The sequence below is a fragment of the Lissotriton helveticus genome, chromosome 4_1, assembly GCF_964261635.1.
Source record: "Lissotriton helveticus chromosome 4_1, aLisHel1.1, whole genome shotgun sequence".
Taxonomy (NCBI): domain Eukaryota; kingdom Metazoa; phylum Chordata; class Amphibia; order Caudata; family Salamandridae; genus Lissotriton; species Lissotriton helveticus.
Genome location: NC_136063.1, coordinates 2138154539 through 2138175878, shown reverse-complemented (window position 1 = coordinate 2138175878; position 21340 = coordinate 2138154539). Strand labels below are relative to the sequence as shown.

The 21340-nt window shown below is 47.0% G+C and overlaps 1 protein-coding gene across 1 annotated transcript in view; it reads right to left on the bottom strand.

Moving 5' to 3' along the window:
- Positions 1-21340, bottom strand: part of RLIM (ring finger protein, LIM domain interacting) — a 129329-nt gene that overhangs the window by 40919 nt on the left and 67070 nt on the right. The window contains exon 3 of the mRNA XM_078688837.1: positions 269-352. Coding sequence (XP_078544963.1) covers positions 269-352 — 84 coding nt within the window. The remainder of the gene's footprint in view (positions 1-268; positions 353-21340) is intronic.

Here is a 21340-nt window from a genome sequence, read left to right as displayed (position 1 = left end):
CCAGGCAAAAATGCAACTTCAGGTAGCATCGATGGTTACACTTCGGTGAATACTTGCACTCCATCCAGCAATGACTTATTGCAATGAACGTTACCATAACAATAATGCAATGCATTATACAATAAAATCCTGCACTTCTAGTTCACACCAAAATCGTATATATCATAGTTACAATTCATCCAAACACTGCTTCACTCCAGTAACCATGTTCTTTTCTGGAATTGGATGGAATGGTATTCGTATATTTGGAGATAACAGTAGTTTATACCTCGATTCTCTTCGCTGTTTGGTGGTGGAGGGCCTTCCTTGACTCGCTGCAATCTTCTCAGTAACTCCTCTTCTGTTATTTCACCTTTAATAAACATTTTTAAAGCTTTATACAACAGTCCCAAAAAAATTACATTTTAATCAAGCTTTACTTTATTCAAACTGTAACGTGTCTTTAATACTGGTTATATTTGCAAACAGATATACATGGCAATATTCAGATCACCCCATTGCTTACATTTATTCTAATAAATATTTATATTTTTCATAGGTTATTGAATAAAAGTCACATAACTAGACAAAACAGTTTTTAATGTATCTCAATAGCACAAAGGCAGATTAATTGAACAAAAAGTATGAGAGCTATAGCAAATGTTTTACTTTTAAAAACCCTATCAAACTTTTGTTGATCAATATTTTCAGAAAAAAACGTAACACCATGCACCAATTGTCACTATGCTGGAATGCAAAAAACACGAGGTACTAAAAGTCTAGAAATCAGAGAACTACTGGAACCTAATTGTGTCCCATATTAATGTTCAGACCACACTGTTAATCTAAACAAATGACAGTGTCATGCCAGAGAAGTGAGACAGAGAAGATACAAAGTCTAAAAGACTAGAAAAAGACTGGAAAAAGTACCCATCAGCCCACTCAAAAGTGGAATCTCGTCATCTGGGTTGTTCAGTGTTGGAGACAGGTGTCCTGTAGGCTCCTCCTCAGGGAGAGTCTGAGGTTGCCTAATGATGGACCCTGGGATCAAGCATCCAACCAACAGAAGACAGTCTGTGAGCGGAAGGGGCAAAAAGTTGCAGTGCTCAAAAGAAGAACAGAAAAGGAAAATGATCCTAGTGATTTAAAAATACCTACTTTAATGACATAAAGAAACTTTATTGGGTCTGACCATCAAAGTGGTATTATTAAAAGCAGTATGCTGATAGCGTGCAAGGAATTGCTATCTACCATGAATGTTAGTTGGTCGACATGTTTCAGCCTAGAGCGGCTTTCTTCAGGACCTATGATTGGCTACTGCAACACTTACTTATCGTGTTATAAGACGTGATTTACAACCATTCTCCAATTGATTAAGAGGAAAGATGGTATATCTTCTCCTGTGTATACAAATGTGGGAGACAAAAGTAAAACAGTATTAGAAATATGCATATCTGTAGCATGACCTTCACAACTCCGTACAAGTGAAAGAAATAATATGAAAAAATGTAGTTCTCACTCACCCTAATTGTGGGGAGAAAAAACCTCACCTCACCTGGCAACAGCTCAGGTTGGAAGGAGGCCACGCACTGTAAATAAGCGCATGGATCTGAAGTTAATTTCAGGGCGACTATTACAGTCACACAAAACATTTAAAACATTTCATAAGTGATACTGTTGAGGCAAAAAGGCAGAACTAGATTTAGAATGTACACAGCTATGGAGAGCGTCCAACTGGAATATTCCATTAGGACACCTCACTAGCTGGTCAAAGTAACCAAGTAGCTATTCCATTAGTGCTTGGGTGAATAATTAGTACTCAATGAAAAAGTACCACACCTCCAGTACTCTGTCAAAGACAGAGAACAACCGCATAGTAAACCGCCATGACTCACCTCTCCGTCGTTGCCTCAGATTGAAAACTGAGCCGAGGGGGAGGTGAAGTACTGAGTTGTAAGCGGTGTTTTGTCAGTAGGTGGCGGACCTTAGAGGGAACTCTAAATGTAAGCGTTTCTATTGGCTTGCTATCTGCACATAACATGAGCCAATGGTGGCAGTTTGGGCCTCCATGCTGGGCTATAGGAAGCGATGAACTGTCGGCCAATGGAGGGCCATGACGACAAAATTAAGTCTGTTAGGGTGGCGGACCTTGTTGGAAGCTCATAAGCGGAGTATTCCCATAGGCTGGCTGTCCCGACCAATAGGAAGTCTCAGAGCAGAATACCACTCGAATTCAGTGATTGGTTAAATGTAGGCCAATCACGGAAGAGCTCAACTTCCGTGGTTCTGTCCAAGGGGACTGGTTTCAGAAGTGTTGTTATGCATGCGAAACAAGGGTGACGTCTGCGGTATTACGCGGACCAATTGGGAAGGAGAGTTTAATGCCGCCTTTCCATTCGTAAGAGAGCTGCATTCCCATAGTCATTTCCAAAGAAATAGCGCATTATGTGGAAAATTATTAGTAGCAGAATTGTAGTAAATCCTTCGCTTGCAAATGAGGGTCACAGGCTAGCGCACAGACTCAAAAATGTGTTTAAATTTGAGCCAATGCCAAACAGCAATAACGTCAAGGGTTGGACGCGGACCAAAAGGGAAAACAGTTGGAAGGATGGTATAATACGGCCAAAACAGAGTTCATTTTGACTAAAGGCATATACTGATCAGCCTGAATGCTAAACAGCTACCTTCACATTCAATATGTCAGTGCAAAGGGCAGTCGATCCTTCGTACAACATTGATCTTGCCGACAAAGGAAGGCAGACCCAAAGTACGATGAAGAGAAACTCAGACAGAATCAAATAACCACACGATCTAATGCGCCATGCATATGTTGCAGTGTGGAATCGATATATCCATAGACCAACGCGACCACAGTAGATAGTGAGGCCAATGTACATTTAGAAAAAGAAAAAAAAAAAACATTTAGAAAAATGGCTCGCGAAAAAGGCAGTGCCTATCGGTCAACATGGTATGTAGAGCCAGGTGGTTTATCTAATGGATGGGCATGTGTCAGTAGTATATGACATTATAGCCAAACATTCAGGAGCATCAATACTTCTATGCCAGGAGTGTCATTCAATAATGTCAATTGGGTGATACAGCTTATCAGCTAAGTCATACTGAGTTCAGGCTCACAACTGCATCCACGGGATGTCGTCGTTCAAACCTTCTGTGTCACTGCGTAATTTATAGACAAAATAGAAAAAATGCGAGGTGAGGCGGGTAGCCTGCTTATTGCGTCTAATTGTGCTCTTATGCTCTTGTATGCGCAATTTGATTTTCCTCGTCGTCATCCCTATGTACCTCAGACCACAAGGACAGGTGATTTGATAGATGACTTTGTCACTGTTGCAATTCGTGTGGCGTTTAAGTAGTCAAGGTCTGGTAGTGCCAATGTCTACTGCAAGGGTCTTACTGGTTGTGCACACACTGAGCAGTTCCTGCCTCACCTCGCATTTTTTAGACAAAAAACACAATCCCGATGATTTGAAGTGGGTAATCCTTGAGCAACCATATATACCCAGTCACGTTACAGATATTCCACTGTTTCTCCTCAGGAAAGAACAAAGATGGGTCTATAAATTACGCAGTGACACAGAAGGTTTGAACGACGACATCCCGTGGATGCAGTTGTGAGCCTGAACTCAGTATGACTTAGCTGATAAGCTGTATCACCCAATTGACATTATTGAATGACACTCCTGGCATAGAAGTATTGATGCTCCTGAATGTTTGGCTATAATGTCATATACTACTGACACATGCCCATCCATTAGATAAACCACCTGGCTCTACATACCATGTTGACCGATAGGCACTGCCTTTTTTCGCGAGCCATTTTTCTAAATGTTTTTTTTTTTTCTTTCTAAATGTACATTGGCCTCACTATCTACTGTGGTCGCGTTGGTTATGTTATGTTAAAATCAATTTGTAGAGCGCTCGTACGCCCATGGGCTTCAAGGCGCTATAGGAAAGGTGAAGAATCCGTCTAACATAACACTGAGCTGACAATAGCTAATGGTAGGCTTGGGCGAACAACCAGGTCTTTAATCCCTTACGAAAGGTAAGTAAATCCTCACTCTGCCTAATCGATAAGGGAATGGAGTTCCAAAGTGAGGCTGCTAGATGGCGAAAACAGCAGCCTCCCTGTCGCTTCCTTTTGAAGCGAGACACCTCCAGTAGGGATTTTTGCGCAGAGCGCAAGCTTCTGGTGGGTATATATTTAGAGATCAGGCAACGAATAAAGGCAGGGCCTTTATCTTGTATGGCCTTGAAGGTGATACACCCTGCTTTAAAGGCTATGCGCTGGGAGATCGGAAGCCAGTGTAGCTTTTCTAGTCCAGGTTTAATAGAAGACCATTTTGGCTGTTGTAGGATGAGTCTCGCCGCCTGATTCTGGACAAGTTGAAGTCTCTTCGACAGGCCCACTGGAAGTCCCAAATAGACGCTGTTGGAATAGTCCAGGCGGGACATAACCAGAGCAATAGTAACCTGGATTAAGGCAGACTGGGTGAAAAGATGAGCAATCTTTTTTATTTTCCTCATTTGGAAAAAACTTGCTGAGACCACAGCGCCCACCTGGGTTTTTAAGGACAGGTCCGAGTGGAGCGTGATGCCTAAGCTCTTTACAGCAATGGACCTTACGGGAGGGATGCCCAGGTCTACTGGCCAGAAGTTATCACTCCAGCTGGATAAACTGTTCCCGGGCAAAAGTAGTTCTGTTTTGCCCGGGTTGAGTTTTAGATGATTTTCGTTCATCCAGCATTGGATGTGTTTCATAGTGTTCTGAAATTCGGACACAGCATCAGGGATGTTCAGATGAAATATTAGCTGTAAATCGTCCGCATAGTTGAACACTGTGACATTAAACTTTTTAAGGGAATGAAGAAGAGGGCGGAGGTAAAGATTAAATAATAAGGGGGACAATGACGACCCCTGCGGGACTCCACAGGTGGACGTGTGCCTAGTACCTGTAAAGCTGCCCAGTTGAGTTGCCTGAGTCCGGCCCTCGATAAAGGATGTAATCCAGCTCAACGCCGGTCCTCTCAGGCCGGCCTGTTCGACACGGTTGAGCAAGATGTCATAGTCAACCGTGTCGAACGCCGCCGAGAGGTCAAGCAGCACCAGAGCTTGGTGTGTATCGATATCCGCATTGGCTCTAAGGTTGTCCTGAACCGCTAGAATCACCGCCTCTGTTGAATGACCAGGGCGAAACCCCGCTTGATTAGGCTCCAAGTAGTTAGTGGTCTCGATAAAATTGGAGACACTCTTAGAGACATGAGCCTCCAGTACCTTTGAGAGGTAGGGCAGCAGGGAAATAGGTCTATAATTTGTAAGATCCAGAGGATCCTTCCCTTGTTTTTTTACCAAAGGTATAAGGAGAGCTTTTTTGAAATCTGTGGGGACTCTGCCTTGTCTGAGGGATTCATTGAGGATAGGCAGGAATGCCTGTGGAAGGGATAGGCCTACTTCTCTGAAGATTGAAGGGGGACAGATGTCATTAGGTGACCCTGATTTGATCCTTTGAAGAAGTTCCGACAATTGTTTGGAATCAATCAGGGGGATGTGGTCTAAGATCTCTGGGTTCATGTATGTGTCCTCAGTGATGTTACTGGCAGGGTGTGATGGTATACTTTGTTTAATTGTGATGATTTTTTCTATAAAAAAATTATTCAAGTCATCACATAAGGCTTGAGATTGTACAATAGGTAGTGACGTACGCTCGTCATTGCAGAGATCGTTCACTATTCTAAAGATGTCTTTAGTTTGATTCTGAGATTTCAGAATTATGCCTGAAAAATAGTCAGTCTTCCTCTTAAGGATGGTTTTTTGATAGAGGCGACGACTCAGGCAATAGACCTCTTTATCTTGTGGGAGATAATTTCTGCGCCAGATTCTCTCTTTTTGCCTGACCTCTAGTTTAAGTTGTTTGAGGTCCGCAGAGAACCATTTATGAGCCTCTTTGTCGCGTGAGCGGGAGAATTTTACGTTAGGTGCATGAATATTAGCAGCACTTTGGATCCATGAGACAAGCGCCTCATAGATATCATCTACGTCCCCCAGGTCGTCAGGTGGAGGCAGAGTAGAAACCAAAGTATCCAAAAAAGCAGAGAGATCTATTGCCCTCCATTTGCGAGTTTCCCCTCCAGGCTGAGAAGGAATCTGATGTTGTCTCCTTACTTGCAGGGAAAAATGAACAAAATGGTGATCTGACCAGATACAGGGCTGAATCACGATAGATAACAAAGGGAGATTATGCGACCATAATTGGTCGAGATGGTGGCCTTTCTCATGAGTGGAGGACTGTATGAATTGGGTCATGTTAATGTCAGTAAGTAAATCTAACAATTCTCTCGCTTGGATATCCGTGTCCGGGCTGTCGAACCACAGATTAAAATCTCCAATGAGGATAGTGTGGGGATATTTCATAGTAATTGACGCTATTTGTTCAGCAAGTCCTAAGGGAAAGGCAGGCATAGATTGTGGGGCACGGTAAAGTAAAACCAAAGCTATGGCGCCTTTCTCAGTATCGGTTTTTATTACTAGATTTTCAGTGCCAGGTAGCAGCAGGGACGGGCGACTAATAAAATTATGTTTTTTATTAATAATGGCCGCCACTCCCCCTCCAGCTTTACCTGGGGCACGATTTACGGCCAATATATAGTAGTCTGATGGAAGTGAGGCCAGTATATCAGGCTGCGAATTCTCAGTAAGCCAGGTCTCAGTGAGTAGTAATAGGTCGGGCTTCTGCGAAGTAAGTAGCAGGTAAGTAGTTGGTCTATGGATATATCTATTCCACACTGCAACATATGCATGGCGCATTAGATCATGTGGTTATTTGATTCTGTCTGAGTTTCTCTTCATCGTACTTTGGGTCTGCCTTCCTTTGTCGGCAAGATCAATGTTGTACGAAGGATCGACTGCCCTTTGCACTGACATATTGAATGTGAAGGTAGCTGTTTAGCATTCAGGCTGATCAGTATATGCCTTTAGTCAAAATGAACTCTGTTTTGGCCGTATTATACCATCCTTCCAACTGTTTTCCCTTTTGGTCCGCGTCCAACCCTTGACGTTATTGCTGTTTGGCATTGGCTCAAATTTAAACACATTTTTGAGTCTGTGCGCTAGCCTGTGACCCTCATTTGCAAGCGAAGGATTTACTACAATTCTGCTACTAATAATTTTCCACATAATGCGCTATTTCTTTGGAAATGACTATGGGAATGCAGCTCTCTTACGAATGGAAAGGCGGCATTAAACTCTCCTTCCCATTCACCTTCCCAATTGGTCCGCGTAATACCGCAGACGTCACCCTTGTTTCGCATGCATAACAATACTTCTGAAACCAGTCCCCTTGGACAGAACCACGGAAGTTGAGCTCTTCCGTGATTGGCCTACATTTAACCAATCACTGAATTCGAGTGGTATTCTGCTCTGAGACTTCCTATTGGTCGGGACAGCCAGCCTATGGGAATACTCCGCTTAGGGGCTTCCAACAAGGTCCGCCACCCTAACGGACTTAATTTTGTCGTCATGGCCCTCCATTGGCCGACAGTTCATCGCTTCCTATAGCCCAGCATGGAGGCCTGAACTGCCACCATTGGCTCATGTTATGTGCAGATAGCAAGCCAATAGAAACGCTTACATTTAGAGTTCCCTCTAAGGTCCGCCACCTACTGACAAAACACCGCTTACAACTCAGTACTTCACCTCCCCCTCGGCTCAGTTTTCAATCCGAGGCAACGACAGAGAGGTGAGTCATGGCGGTTTACTATACGGTTGTTCTCTGTCTTTGACAGAGTACTGGAGGTGTGGTACTTTTTCATTGAGTACTAATTATTCACCCAAGCACTAATGGAATAGCTACTTGGTTACTTTGACCAGCTAGTGAGGTGTCCTAATGGAATATTCCAGTTGGACGCTCTCCATAGCTGTGTACATTCTAAATCTAGTTCTGCCTTTTTGCCTCAACAGTATCACTTATGAAATGTTTTGTGTGACTGTAATAGTCGCCCTGAAATTAACTTCAGATCCATGCGCTTATTTACAGTGCGTGGCTTCCTTCCAACCTGAGCTGTCGCCAGGTGAGGTGAGGTTTTTTCTCCCCACAATTAGGGTGAGTGAGAACTACATTTTTTCATATTATTTCTTTCACTTGTACGGAGTTGTGAAGTGCATGCTACAGATATGCATATTTCTAATACTGTTTTACTTTTGTCTCCCACATTTGTATACACAGGAGAAGATATACCATCTTTCCTCTTAATCAATTGGAGAATGGTTGTAAATCACGTCTTATAACACGATAAGTAAGTGTTGCAGTAGCCAATCATAGGTCCTGAAGAAAGCCGCTCTAGGCTGAAACATGTCGACCAACTAACATTCATGGTAGATAGCAATTCCTTGCACGCTATCAGCATACTGCTTTTAATAATACCACTTTGATGGTCAGACCCAATAAAGTTTCTTTATGTCATTAAAGTAGGTATTTTTAAATCACCAGGATCATTTTCCTTTTCTGTTCTTCTTATGAGCACTGCAACTTTTTGCCCCTTCCGCTCACAGACTGTCTTCTGTTGGTTGGATGCTTGATCCCAGGGTCCATCATTAGGCAACCTCAGACTCTCCCTGAGGAGGAGCCACCAGGACACCTGTCTCCAACACTGAACAACCCAGATGACGAGATTCCACTTTTGAGTGGGCTGATGGGTACTTTTTCCAGTCTTTTTCTAGTCTTTTAGACTTTGTATCTTCTCTGTCTCACTTCTCTGGCATGACACTGTCATTTGTTTAGATTAACAGTGTGGTCTGAACATTAATATGGGACACAATTAGGTTCCAGTAGTTCTCTGATTTCTAGACTTTTAGTACCTCTCGTGTTTTTTGCTGTCAAGTTGGGGGACTAGGTACTCTCACGGTCTATAAACAAACTCCCCTAGGACCCTCCACCACTCCTTTTGTCTTTTTGTTTACTATGCTGGAATGGCCACACTTACAGTACTGATTAAATTAGTATAAATAAAACAAAAACACCTTCGAGCCAGTTACATGGAGTGTTCAAAGGAAATCGACCCACGCACTCTCTGCATGAAACCACTGAGAATCCTGCTTGAGCAGGAAAGTGTGGGTAATACATAATTAGGCAGATGGCTCTGGTCTACAAGATTACTGCAATCAAAGATGCCCATCTCCTAATTAATAAAAGTCATATCACGACAAAACCTGGATATATAATAAACAAAAAATGAAATACAGTAATGAGAATATAGATTCATCCGACAAACAGGGCACAAAACTTTACAAAAAATGAACTCATGAACTAGAGATAATGTTCTTTACTTTGTTCACCAATAAAGGTAAATAATGAGGCTAGTGGACAGACCTGGATCGAAAAATGGCTTATTACATTTATCAAGTAACTTCGAGCCACTTTGCCTACAGTCAAAAACTTGAACCCCGTTCTACAGATCAATTATTTTCACCAAGTTGCAAAGGACCTAGTTGAATTGAAACTAGACTATGAAAACTCCATTCAAGCCGAAACGTTAACATCCATAACGAATAGTTTTCTTACCTGTCGGTGTAGTTTTGCAGCTTGAAGATCTTTCTGGATTCACTATGCTGTGCATTATTCCGCGGTCTTGTGGTTGGGTCCGGATTCGTAGTCTTTTCTTTGTTTTTTTTTTTTTTTTCTCTTTGCCCAGGTGGGCGTCGGCGTCACACCCCCTTTGGGTGTATTTCCGGTGACGTCGGCATGCTTCCTGCGGAAGCTCCCACTCTTGGGCGCCATCTTCGGGTTCTTTTTTTCCGTGTTTCTTTCGTTTCCGAAGTAATGGCAATGTTCTTCTTAGTTTGTATTTACCGCTTTGTATTTTCAAAGTCTATTCTTTAGTTAACCACCTCTTCTCTCTCCAGCCTCATCTTTCTGGCGGAGGTGGGTGGGTTCGCTAGTGAATCCAGAAAGATCTTCAAGCTGCAAAACTACACCGACAGGTAAGAAAACTATTCGTTTTGCAGCGTGAATCTTTCTGGATTCACTATGCTGTGCATAGATTTTGTAGCGGTTTCTCATCTCTGTGGCGGCTGGGTGGAAGATGAGCGTTGGGTGTTGAATATGTGCTGTAGCACCTTCTGTCCCACTTGAGCTTCCTTGTTCATTTGTATGTCCACACAGTAGTGCTTCGTGAACGTGTGCACCGAAGCCCATGTTGCCGCCAGGCATATGTCCTCTATGGGTGTGTTAGCCAGGAAGGCTATTGTAGCGCCCTTCTTCCTGGTGGAGTGGGCACGTGTCCCCTCAGCCAGTTCCTGTCCTGCCCGTTTGTGGCAGAGTTGGATTGTTTGTGCGATCCATCGTGCAATGGTCCTTTTGGTTACTGCTTTGCCCATGAAGCTGTTTGCGAAGGACACAAAAAACTGTTTCGTTTTCCTGTGCCCCTTTGTCCTTTCAATGTAGTGCATGACTGCCCTTCTGGCGTCCAGGGTGTGCAGAGCTCTCTCTGCGCTGGTTGTGGGTTTTTGGAAAAAACTCGGTATCTGTATAGACTGGTTCATGTGAAAATTGGATACCACCTTCGGCATGAAGTGTGGGTCAGTCCTCATCACAACTCTATCGTTGTGTATTTGTATGTATGGTTCTTGTAGCGTCAGCGCTTGAAGCTCGCTTACTCTGCGTAAGGACGTTATCGCAACCAGGAAGGCTGTTTTCATAGTTAGCATCTTTAGGGAGGCCTTGTGAAGTGGTTCAAAGGGCTCTTTCATGAGTTCCGTTAGGACTGTGTTCAAGTTCCATGCAGGTGGCGGCACCCGCTTGGGTGGTGCGATCCTTTTCGCTCCTTCTAGGAATCTCTTCACCACCTGTGATGTGAAGAAGCTCCTGCACGTTTCTCCCCTTGTGTAGGCTACTATCGCTGCCAAGTGAACTCTTAACGAGGATGAGCTAAGGTTCTTCTCCAGTAAGTGCGTCAGGTACCTTAGCACTGTGGAGTCCCTCTTCATCTTATTGTGGAGTCTTTCCTGTCTGCACCATATTGTGAATCTTTTCCATTTCGCAACGTAGCACTTTCGAGTGCTGGGCCTTCGTGCCTCCCGAAGTACCCTCAGGGTGCTTTCTGGTAGTCTCAAATGTGCGAACTCTATGTCCTCAGGAGCCACGCTACTAGGCTCATGCTCTCTGGCTCTGGATGCAGTACCTCTCCGTTCTGCATGGACAGTAGATCTTTCCTCCTGCTGAATCTGTGGGGTGCACACTGTGTCATCTCCATGATCTGCGAGTACCAGGTCTGCCTCGCCCACTGCGGTGCGACCAGTATCAGTGTCATGTTGCTCGCTCTGCACTTGCTCAGTACTCTGTGCATCAGTGGTATCGGGGGAAAGGCGTAGGCAAATGTCCTTGACCAATCTATCCATAGGGCATTCCCCAGTGTCCCCTCCTCGGGCTGCCTGGATGCGAAGTTTTGGCATTTTGCATTCTGGCGTGTGGCAAACAGGTCCACCGATGGTGTCCCCCACCTGTCGAACAGGTATCTTGTCTCCTGAGCATTGAGCTCCCACTCGTGGGATGCCGATGTCTGCCTGCTGAGCCAATCGGCTTGTATGTTGTCCTTCCCTGGTAGGTGTATGGCTAGCAGGTCTATCTTGAGAGGGATGGCCCATCTCCATATCTCCTGCGCCAGCGTTGAAAGCGGTGCGGACTGTGTGCCCCCCTGCTTGTTGATGTAGAACATCGCAGTGGTGTTGTCTGTTTGTATCAATACCCTGTGCTTGTACAGTCTTGTTTGAAAGGCCTTCAGTGCAAGGAAGATTGTCTTCAATTCTAAGTAATTGATGTGCTTTGTGGCATCCGTCGGTGTCCACAGTCCCCTCACCTTGAGCTCCTCCATGTGAGCGCCCCATCCCTTCAGGGATGCGTCTGTGGTGATGGTCACTGTTGGCGTTGGGGGCGTTAGAGGCTTTCCCCTTGCTATGTTCTCCATGGTCCACCATGTCATCTCCTTCTGCACTGCGTGCGTTACAACCACTAGATCCTCCCAACTGCCTGTAGCTTGTGACCATTGCTCCTGTAGCCATTCTTGAATGGGTCTCATGTGGAGTCGTACATTCGGTACCAGGTGGATGCATGATGCCATCATCCCCATGATCTTGCTCGCCGTCCTCACTGTCCGAGCTTGTCCCTTCCGGTAGAGGCGAGTTTCCTTCACCAGCGCCCTCGCCCTCTTCTCGCTGGGGAACACCTTGCCCTGTAAGGTGTTGATCTGTGCTCCCAGGAAGATCTTCACTTGTTCCGGCTCCATTGATGATTTCTTCCAATGGATGGAGAACCCCAGGTTTATGAGCGTGCTGGTCACTGTATGTGCGTGCAGCTTGCATTTCTGGTATGAGTTTGCTTTCACCAGCCAGTCGTCCAGGTAAGGGTATACATGTATTCCCTGCCTTCTTAGGTGCGCTGCGACTGCTGCGAGGCACTTTGTGAAAACTCTTGGTGCCGATTTTAGACCGAAGGCCAGTGTCGTGAACTGGTAGTGGCTTTCTCCGACGGTGAACCTGAGCATGTGCTTGTGCTTCCTGTTCATTGGGATGTGCAGGTATGCGTCTTTGAGGTCTATAGTGACCATGAAGTCCCCGGTCTGCAACTGTGGGAGCACCTCTTGCAGGGAGGTCATTTTGAATTTTTGCGTTCTTATGAATTTGTTCACGAACCGTAAATCGAGAATGGGCCTCATTGTCTCGTCTACTTTTGGTACCAGGAAGTATGTTGAGTATACTCCTGTGTTTCTTTCCTTGAAGGGTACCCTTTCTATGGCCTGCTTCTGCAGGAGTTCTTTTGCTTCTTCCTGAAGGCACTGCAGCTGCTTGCTTGCTAGCGGCTTTCTTCTTGGTTTTCTGTTTGTTGGCCTCGCCTCCAACTCTATGCAGTATCCGAATTGGATAATGTTGAGGATCCATTTGTCTGATGTGATTCCTCTCCACTCCTGGAGGTGGAATCTTAATCTTCCTCCCACTGGTGTCCTGTGGTCGTAGGTGTCTAGTTTGTCTTGACCCATCTGTACGTGCTGCCCCCTGGGATCTTTTTTGTGGGTGGGCACACGGATTTTTTTGAAGTCACTTGGAGGTGGGCTGCTGGCCCCCTCTTCTATTTTGTCCCCGTCCATTTCTCCCTCGAAAGGACTGGCCTCTTTGTTGGTACTGCCAGGGCTGTTTCTGATGGCCCTGCTGACCCTGCGAGTCTGCCTGGTGCGTTTGCTGGAAAGCCTGGTGTGATGTACCTGGCTGGTTTCCGCCTCTCCCGCCGGGCCTCCGTGACGGGGTGCCCCTCTTGTTCCCTCTGAACTGCAATGCTCCCATGGATCTTGCTGTTTCGTTATCCTTCTTAAGTTGGCTGAGTTGCTCATCAACTGTTTGTCCGAAAAGCGTACTGCCGTTGAATGGTGTGTTCAGGATGCTGTGTTGCACCTCCGGTTTGAAACCGGATATCCTGAGCCAGGCGTGTCTCCTTTCCGTGACGCCCATCATCATGAGCCTGCTGGCGGTGTCTGCCCCATCCAGGGCCGTCTTAAGGCAAGAATTTGCAGCATTCTTCCCCTCTTCAATTAGCTTTTCGGCTTTCTGCTTGGCATCCTGGGGCAAGTCCTTCACCAACTGCCCCAGTCCCTCCATGATTTGGTACATGTGTCTGTTTACCAGGGCGTTGGAATTAGCCATGCGCCAGTGGGTCGCGGCATTCCGTTCGATCCTTCTGCCCACCAGATCCATCCTTTTGCTCTCTTTATCCGGTGGCGGGCCCGAGGTAGTGGGTACGTTAGCCCTCCTCCTTGCTGTGGCCGTGATAATGGAGTCTGCGGAGACCGTGCCCTGAATGTAGGCCGGGTCCTTTGCGGCATGCTTGTACTTCTTCTCAGTTCTGGGAGTTACTGCCTTGCATGTTGCGGGCTCCCTGAAAGCTTCCTTCCCCTGAGCCAAGACGCTCTCGAGCATCGGGAGGAACTGGCTCCTCGTTTGTGTTGGGAGCAATGTTTCCAGAAGGAAGTCTGCTTTCTGCTTCTCTTCGTCGAGCTTGAGCTTGAAAGCTGCTGCGGCAGATTGTATCACCGCGTTGTAGGCCCCGATGTCGTCCGGCGGCGAGGGCCTCGAGGGGTAGGTGTCGACCACCTCCTCCGGGCTGTCGGTGTCGACATCGATGTAATCTACCTCCTGAAGGTCATAGGGCGCCGACTCTGTGTCTGTCCTGCCCTCATCTTCCTCCCCATAGCTGTAGCTCTCGTGGGGATTCTCGTACTCCTCCTGGTCGTCGAACACCTCGACGTCCTGGTCTTGCTCGGTGACTTCGGCGACCTCTTCTTCTTCCTCCTCGACCGCCTCCAGCACTGGTGGCTTGGTCTTGTGAGGGATCGTGAAGGCCTTCATCCTTGCGTCGAAATCTTTTTTCCGCTGCATGAAGTTCTCCATTTCTGCCTCGAGGCGCCTTCTTTTCTTTTCCATCTCGGCCGCGTGTTCCGCGTCGGATGGTTCCGCCGCTCTCTTCGACGGATGGCTCGTCGCCGTGCCTCTCGGAGTCGAAGTTTTCGACGTCGAACCGGATATCGGGTCTCTGGTCGTCGTCGACAGTTTCGGGTCTTTCTCCCTCGTCGATCGATCCTTTTCGGGGACGATTTTCGACGTCTTCTGCTGATCAGCAGCTCTCGGCGCCGGGGACTCCTTCTCTGAGGATCCGCTGGGCCTGGGAGTAGTCGCGGACGCCGCCTTTTTTGGCGTCGGCGCTTTCGGGGTCTTGCCCTCGATTTTTCGAGACTCAGAGTCTCTCGGGTTCTTGGGGGCCGAAGAGTCTCCTACCTTGTCAGAAGTCTTCGTGTAATCGGTCTCTACGACCGTGTAGCTGTCGTCTTCGGCGGCAGCGTTGTCTTCTTCCTCGGAGGACATCCCCAGCTCGTAGAGCGACGGGGTCGGGGCCTTCCCCTGCAGGGCGGCGTGTGCTACCCTCTGCCTCTCTCTCACACGAAGGGTCTTCGGGGTGAAGGCGGAACAGGCGTTGCAGTCTCCGCTTTCGTGGTCCACCGGTAGGCAAAGGTTGCATACCGGGTGCTGGTCCTTCTGCGCGTACTTGTGGTGGCAGTTACGGCAGAACTTGAACGGCGTGTTGTCCATCCTCGAGCGTCCAGGGCCTCTCTGGTCGCGTGTTCGTCGACGGTCGTCGAAGATCTGGATGGAAAACGCCTTATCTTTGCTTGTCTTTCGTCGGTGAAGTCCCCTGGAGTCTTCAGATGACTTCTCCTCGTCTTTTCTGTATTTTCTTTCTTCTTTCTCCAAAAATGTCTGGAGCCCAAACGGGAACGATCCAGACCCGACCGCGGAAAAAAAGAATCTGAAGATGGCGCCCAAGAGTGGGAGCTTCCGCAGGAAGCATGCCGACGTCACCGGAAATACACCCAAAGGGGGTGTGACGCCGACGCCCACCTGGGCAAAGAGAAAAAAAAAAAAAAAACAAAGAAAAGACTACGAATCCGGACCCAACCACAAGACCGCGGAATAATGCACAGCATAGTGAATCCAGAAAGATTCACGCTGCAAAATTACTCCTTCAAGAGCAGAGCATAACTTCCCTAGTAAAAAAAACTGCATAAAGCTCTCCATGGAAGACAGGATTACATTTAAACTGGCATACCTCAAATGCAAAGATATACACTTACGTTGACCAGAGAATCTACATTCAGCTATCATATTGTGCGTCACAAAAGCTCCAGTCCTACTGGAGGCTCCTTTGCCAAAGAGTAACAAATTTTAATGCAAAGAACGACCCATCGAGATTGCCTGTTTTTGCACAGCCCGACCTTTTTTGGCGCCCACATAGCCAACAAAGAGTTGGTCATCCACCCAGAATGGTCTTGTGCGATCCAGATAGAAAGATAGCGGACGTTTTGGATCCTGATGGTGGAGCCTCTTCCTCTTTTTAAGGATCCGGAGGCGGAAAGAAGGCTGGCAAAGTGATGGATTAACCAATGTGGAAAGTAAGCACTTAGGTAAGAAGGATGGTCTGGCCTCAGATTTCCACCTCTCCCATGTGGCCGCCCCATCCCAGAAGGGATTCATCTGTTACCACGGTGAACTCCAGTTAGGGAAGGGAGAGGGATCTGCCGTTGACCCTATTCTGGTTCTTTAGCGACCACTGCAGTTGGTGTGCAGTGCCCTCCGAGATCTGGATGCAATCGGAAAGATTCCTCTGATGCTGTGTCCACTGGCACTTCAGGTCCCACTGCAGAGCCCGTATATGCCACCAGAAGGATGCAGGAGGCCATGAGGCCCAGCAGCCTCAGGGTCATTTTGACCGAAACCTGGGATAGAGGCTGAAAGATCGGAATCATAGCCTGAATATATCAGACTCACTGCTTGGGAGGATAGGCCCGAAACCGCGTCGTGTCCAGACCCGCTCTGATGAATAGGAGCTTCTGAGAGGGACTCAGGTGTGACTTCGGCACGTTGATAGAGAACCCCAGCGAATGCAGGTCCTCCTTACTCTGGAGGTGTGAGACCACAGCCTGGGGCAAGGCCGCCTTCAACAGCCAGTCGTCCAGATAGGGGAAGACTGGAACCCCTGATCTGCGCAATGAGCTGCGACCACCGCCATCACTGCTGTGAACACCCGAGGGGCGCTGGTAAGGCCAAAGGGGAGCATGGTGAACTAAAAATGCTTGTGGCCTACCGTGAACCGTAGGGCTGGCAGGACGGGGATGTGAAAATTGCCATCCTGCAAGTCCAACGCTACCATCCAGTCTCCAGGGTCGAGGGCAGACAAAACCTGAGCCAAAGACAACATCTTGAACTTCTCCTTCCAGAGGAAGGAGAAGTTGATGTCCCTGAGGTCCAAGATAGAATGCAGATCTTTGTCCTTCTTGGGTAGCAGAAAGTAGTGGGAATAGCAACCACAAGCTGCTTCTGGCACAGGGATGCGCTCGATGGCGCTCTTGGCCTCCGACATGCAATGGAATTGAGGTGGCATGGATGGAGGGGTAGTCTCGAAAGGGAGGGAGTAGCCCCTTCAGACAATCTGCAAAACCCACCTGTCCGATGTGATGTTTTGCCAGTGGGGGAGGTGATGGCGAATCCTGCCGCCCCCTGGCAACTGGTAGCCCTGGAGGGTCGGGTTAGGAAGGTTTGGAGGCTGCTGCAGAGGGGGCACTGGTGGACTGGCCTGCCCACTGACCTACGACGCTGGGGCTCACGTGCCCAGCCACACAGAGGATGAACAGTTTGCGCAGGCCTGTGGCCCTGGGCAGAACGTGGTGGGCACCCCTTCCGTAGCCACGATAGGGGCGAAAAGCAGACTGCGCAGGTCGGGTGGTAGCGAGGCCTAAAGATCTGGCCGTAGCCCTAAAATGCTTAAAGTGCTCTAGTGCGCTGTACGCTTTGTCGGCAAACAGGCGGCGGCCATCAAAGGACATATCCAAAAGAGTGGATTGGACATCGCCCAAAAAGCCAGCAGATCTCACCCAGGTGTAACGTCTCAAGGCTACAGACGTGGAAATCGGCCTGCCTAGCGAGTCGGCGGTGTCCAGCCCACACTGAATGGCGATCTTGACTGCATCTCTACCCTTGGCAACGGCATGGGAGAGACTGGCCCGGGTGTTCTCCACTCACTGTGGCAGCACCTGCGCAACAGAGTTCCACACAGAGTGGGTGTATCAGCCCAACAGACATGCGGTGTTCACTAACCGCAGTCCCAAGCTGGCAGAAGAAGAAGAGGTCGTTGATGGTTGAAGTACCTCAGTCAGGAGGTTAGTCCTGACTGCCACCGTAGGAAGCTCGAGATTTAAGGCCTCAGCCGCCCTACGCAACACCACTGAGTAAGTAGCCATGGTAGGGGAGAAAGCATACCAAGGTCTGGTGAGGTGTCCAGACCACTGGCATCACCCAACTCCTCTCCAGTCCAGTTCTTCCCACGGTCTGCAAGAGTGTCTACAGACCCCACCCAGTCGTCCTCATCCTCACCTGGTTGCCACTCCAGGCGATCGGGAACCCCAGGGTAGGACAGGGTTACAAAAGTACCCTTTGGCGTTAAATCTGGCGTCGGGCGACGTCGGTCCAGCTCCATGTCCAAGTAGAGGCCGGGGTCGACGCAAGCTGGGGACACAACCGGCATCGGAGGCGTCTTCATCGGAAGCGGCACCAGAGGAGGTCGACTGGTGCCAATACGGATCAAGGCCCAAATCCGTGGGGCCCCTCGGCACCAGAGCCGCCGGGTTCAAAAGCCTAGAGCATCCAAACGAGTGCGCGGGGGCTGAAGGCGCGCAAAGTCAGACTGCCCAAAGATGGAGTGGAGGGGTTTGTAAAAGCTACGAAGTTAGGCAGGTGTGGCTTCGGCAACCCAGCTGGCTCCATAGGCTGAGCATCATCCGCCTCCTGCGTCGGCTGACAGATGGGGAGAACACGAAGAGTGACTATGCTTCTTAGCCTTCTTTTTGTGCTTCAACTTACCCGAAGACAAACACTTCGAGGAAGAGTGGTGATGACGACTCCACGACCGGCCCCGCGACCTCCCGCTCAACCGGGACCTAGAGCGGCACGGAGCAGACTGTCTGGTCTCGAGGAGCTTTCAGGACCGCTCGCGCAAAGACTTCAGGTTCAAGGCCCACAAAGTGCGGGTCCGTGACCAACATCAGTTTGTGATGGGAGTCACAAGCCTTGAAGCCGGTTTGACGTGGTATCCCTAGTGCACCAAAAGTCAACCCAACTCAAAAAAAGAAGCTGACAAAGTCGCAAAATATCAGCCAAAAAAATGACAGGAGGTACCACTCTCTGAATCTGCGCTGGCTGGCGTGGAAAAGAAAGAACTGACGTCCGCGAGTGAGAGTGGCGTCTAAGTAGATACTGGGACGTCACCCCGGCGACCAAAACGCCGACAAATGCGGAGTCGACCAACGCCACCCATCAAGGCGCAGGGGTACTGCTATTAAAAAATAAATCCGGATCCAGTCTGACGCCTGGGGGTAATTCTAAGGTAAGGAATCTATAGCTAATAGTCTTTCAGATTTCCTTCTTTTTTATTTTACAGAGTTTTATATGAAGCAAACTTGACCCGGTATGGGTATCAGAGCGCCTTACATAGCACCAGTTGTGTTACACGAGGACACATTCATTTTTGTTAGGCACAGGGAGATTAATTGATTGGCCCAGAATCACAGGGTGTTCAGCGTCATGGTCGAGGCTCGAACCCTGTTTCCCAGATTCGGGTCGACCGCTCTAGCAGTTAGGATAAGATTCCATACTTCAATTATTTATACAGCCACATCTTCACTGAACGGAGACAAAGGGCTCCATAAAAGCTACAGCAGGCCTTGTACCAAAGAATGTTATCAAAATGAGGGACCCATTGTACCAGACCAGAGTTATTGGAATGTTATACTAATACTGGGTCTCAGAATTCCCAGCAAGAGAAATTATAGCCCATATGTTAGATCATGCAGAATTATAGATAGTACTATACAAATGTGAAACATTAAAAAATATTTATTAAAAATAGACAATCTTTGCAATTAAAAAACACTGTAAAACTGATTGCAGTAACAATGGAGTCAAGTTCATATACCATTAAAATCATATCACATACACAAAGAAAAAAAAACAATGATTCACTATAGGAGTGATTGCAAGACCATTAATACCTGATGTGTCAAACATTCAACAGAGACAAATACAGATAGTACATTTCGTCATTTAGGAACACATCCGGTCTAAATAATTCAATAGCTTATCCTACAGATGAGAATAATAGATTGCATCTAGGATTAGCAATTTCCACGGATTGTGTTGGCTGAAGCGTCAACGCGTTTCAATGGTTCTATTGATATCCCATCTTTATCAAGACAACTATAAGTCTCTTTATTGGCACCGTTTGGTTGCCTTTAATCTCAATCTGTGGGCAAATACAATATATTAATTTTCGTATAGTTAAGAACTTATCTTCATAGGTTGCTCAATACTTTCAACAACTCAATTCTACATTATTGCCGTACATTGTTCCAATTCAGTACCCACTTTTCTCAATAGTTTACATGGTCTGTTAGTCATTTTAAGAGTTTGAAAAAACGTGACATACATCTTTTATCCAGCATTTTAAAATGTCAACTTTGACTATCAGATGGGCTCATTCGAATGTGTACCTATCATCCCATGCAACCCCCCTTTTTTTTCCTTTGAATTACTTCCAAAGTGGCAATCCCTGGTAATACCAGTTAGGGAGGCAGTCAGATTTAGGACAGAGTCTACAAAATCTATATTTGAGGATATATATATATTTGAGGACACTATTAAATATAAGAAATCATTACACAAACGTGTTCCGTTTGCAATGATGGAGGATTTAAAAAAGGAGGTAGCACAACTTTTAAACAGAGGCAGAGAAGAGGCCTTGATTTGCGATAATGAATACAAGTTCCTTTTTAACAACAACCCTATTATTCCAGCCATTTACGGGCTGCCCAAAATTCACAAAGACCTAGCAAATCCACCAATGAGACCCTTTGTGAGCAGTCTGGGCTCACTCTTTGAGCCACTCAGCAAAAATGCTGATTTTTTTCTAAGACCCATAGTCCAAAAACTAACATCATATTTGAAAGATACAGCCCATACAACCTCGATCTTTGAAGGACAGGGCTTCAATAGGGTGACCCAACTTTTGGTCACCCTGGATATTGAAGCCCTGTAAACGAACATCCCCCAGGACGATGCCATCAGGGTGATGTTGTCTATTTTAGACAAGGAAAACCTCAATGGGGGACATAAGACTTCATCCTGAGTTGTATCAGGATGGTTTTGAAAAATAACATCTTCCTCTTCAAGGACGAACTTTATAAACAAATCAAGGGGACCAGCATGGGAGGGGCGGGGGGCACAGGGGGAGACCTGTGCCCCAGTCTGGACTGCCCCCATGTGAGTAATTTTGAACAGAAACACATCTATAATGAAGTGGCACCATACTATGAGAACGTCTCTTGCTGGCACCGATTTATAGATATTATCATCTTCATTTGGAACGGTGGCAGCAAGGAGTTGATGTTTCAAGAATGGCTGAATTTGGGCGATGACAATCTGAGGTTTACAGCCAAGTAGTGATACTAGTGGGGATTTTTTAGATATTCGATTGAAACACACCCAAGGTTATTTGGAGGTTGAGTTGTTTTTCAAACCCACGGATAAAAATACCCTAAAGCGGTATGAAAGCAATCATCCTCAATCACAAGAGAATAATATCTCTTTTGATGAGTTTTTAAGGTTATGTCGTAACGAACAAGTTACTTACCTTGGGTAACGCTTTTTCTGGTGGATACAGTATCTGCCTGTGGATTCCTCACCTTGTGAATCTCCCCATGCG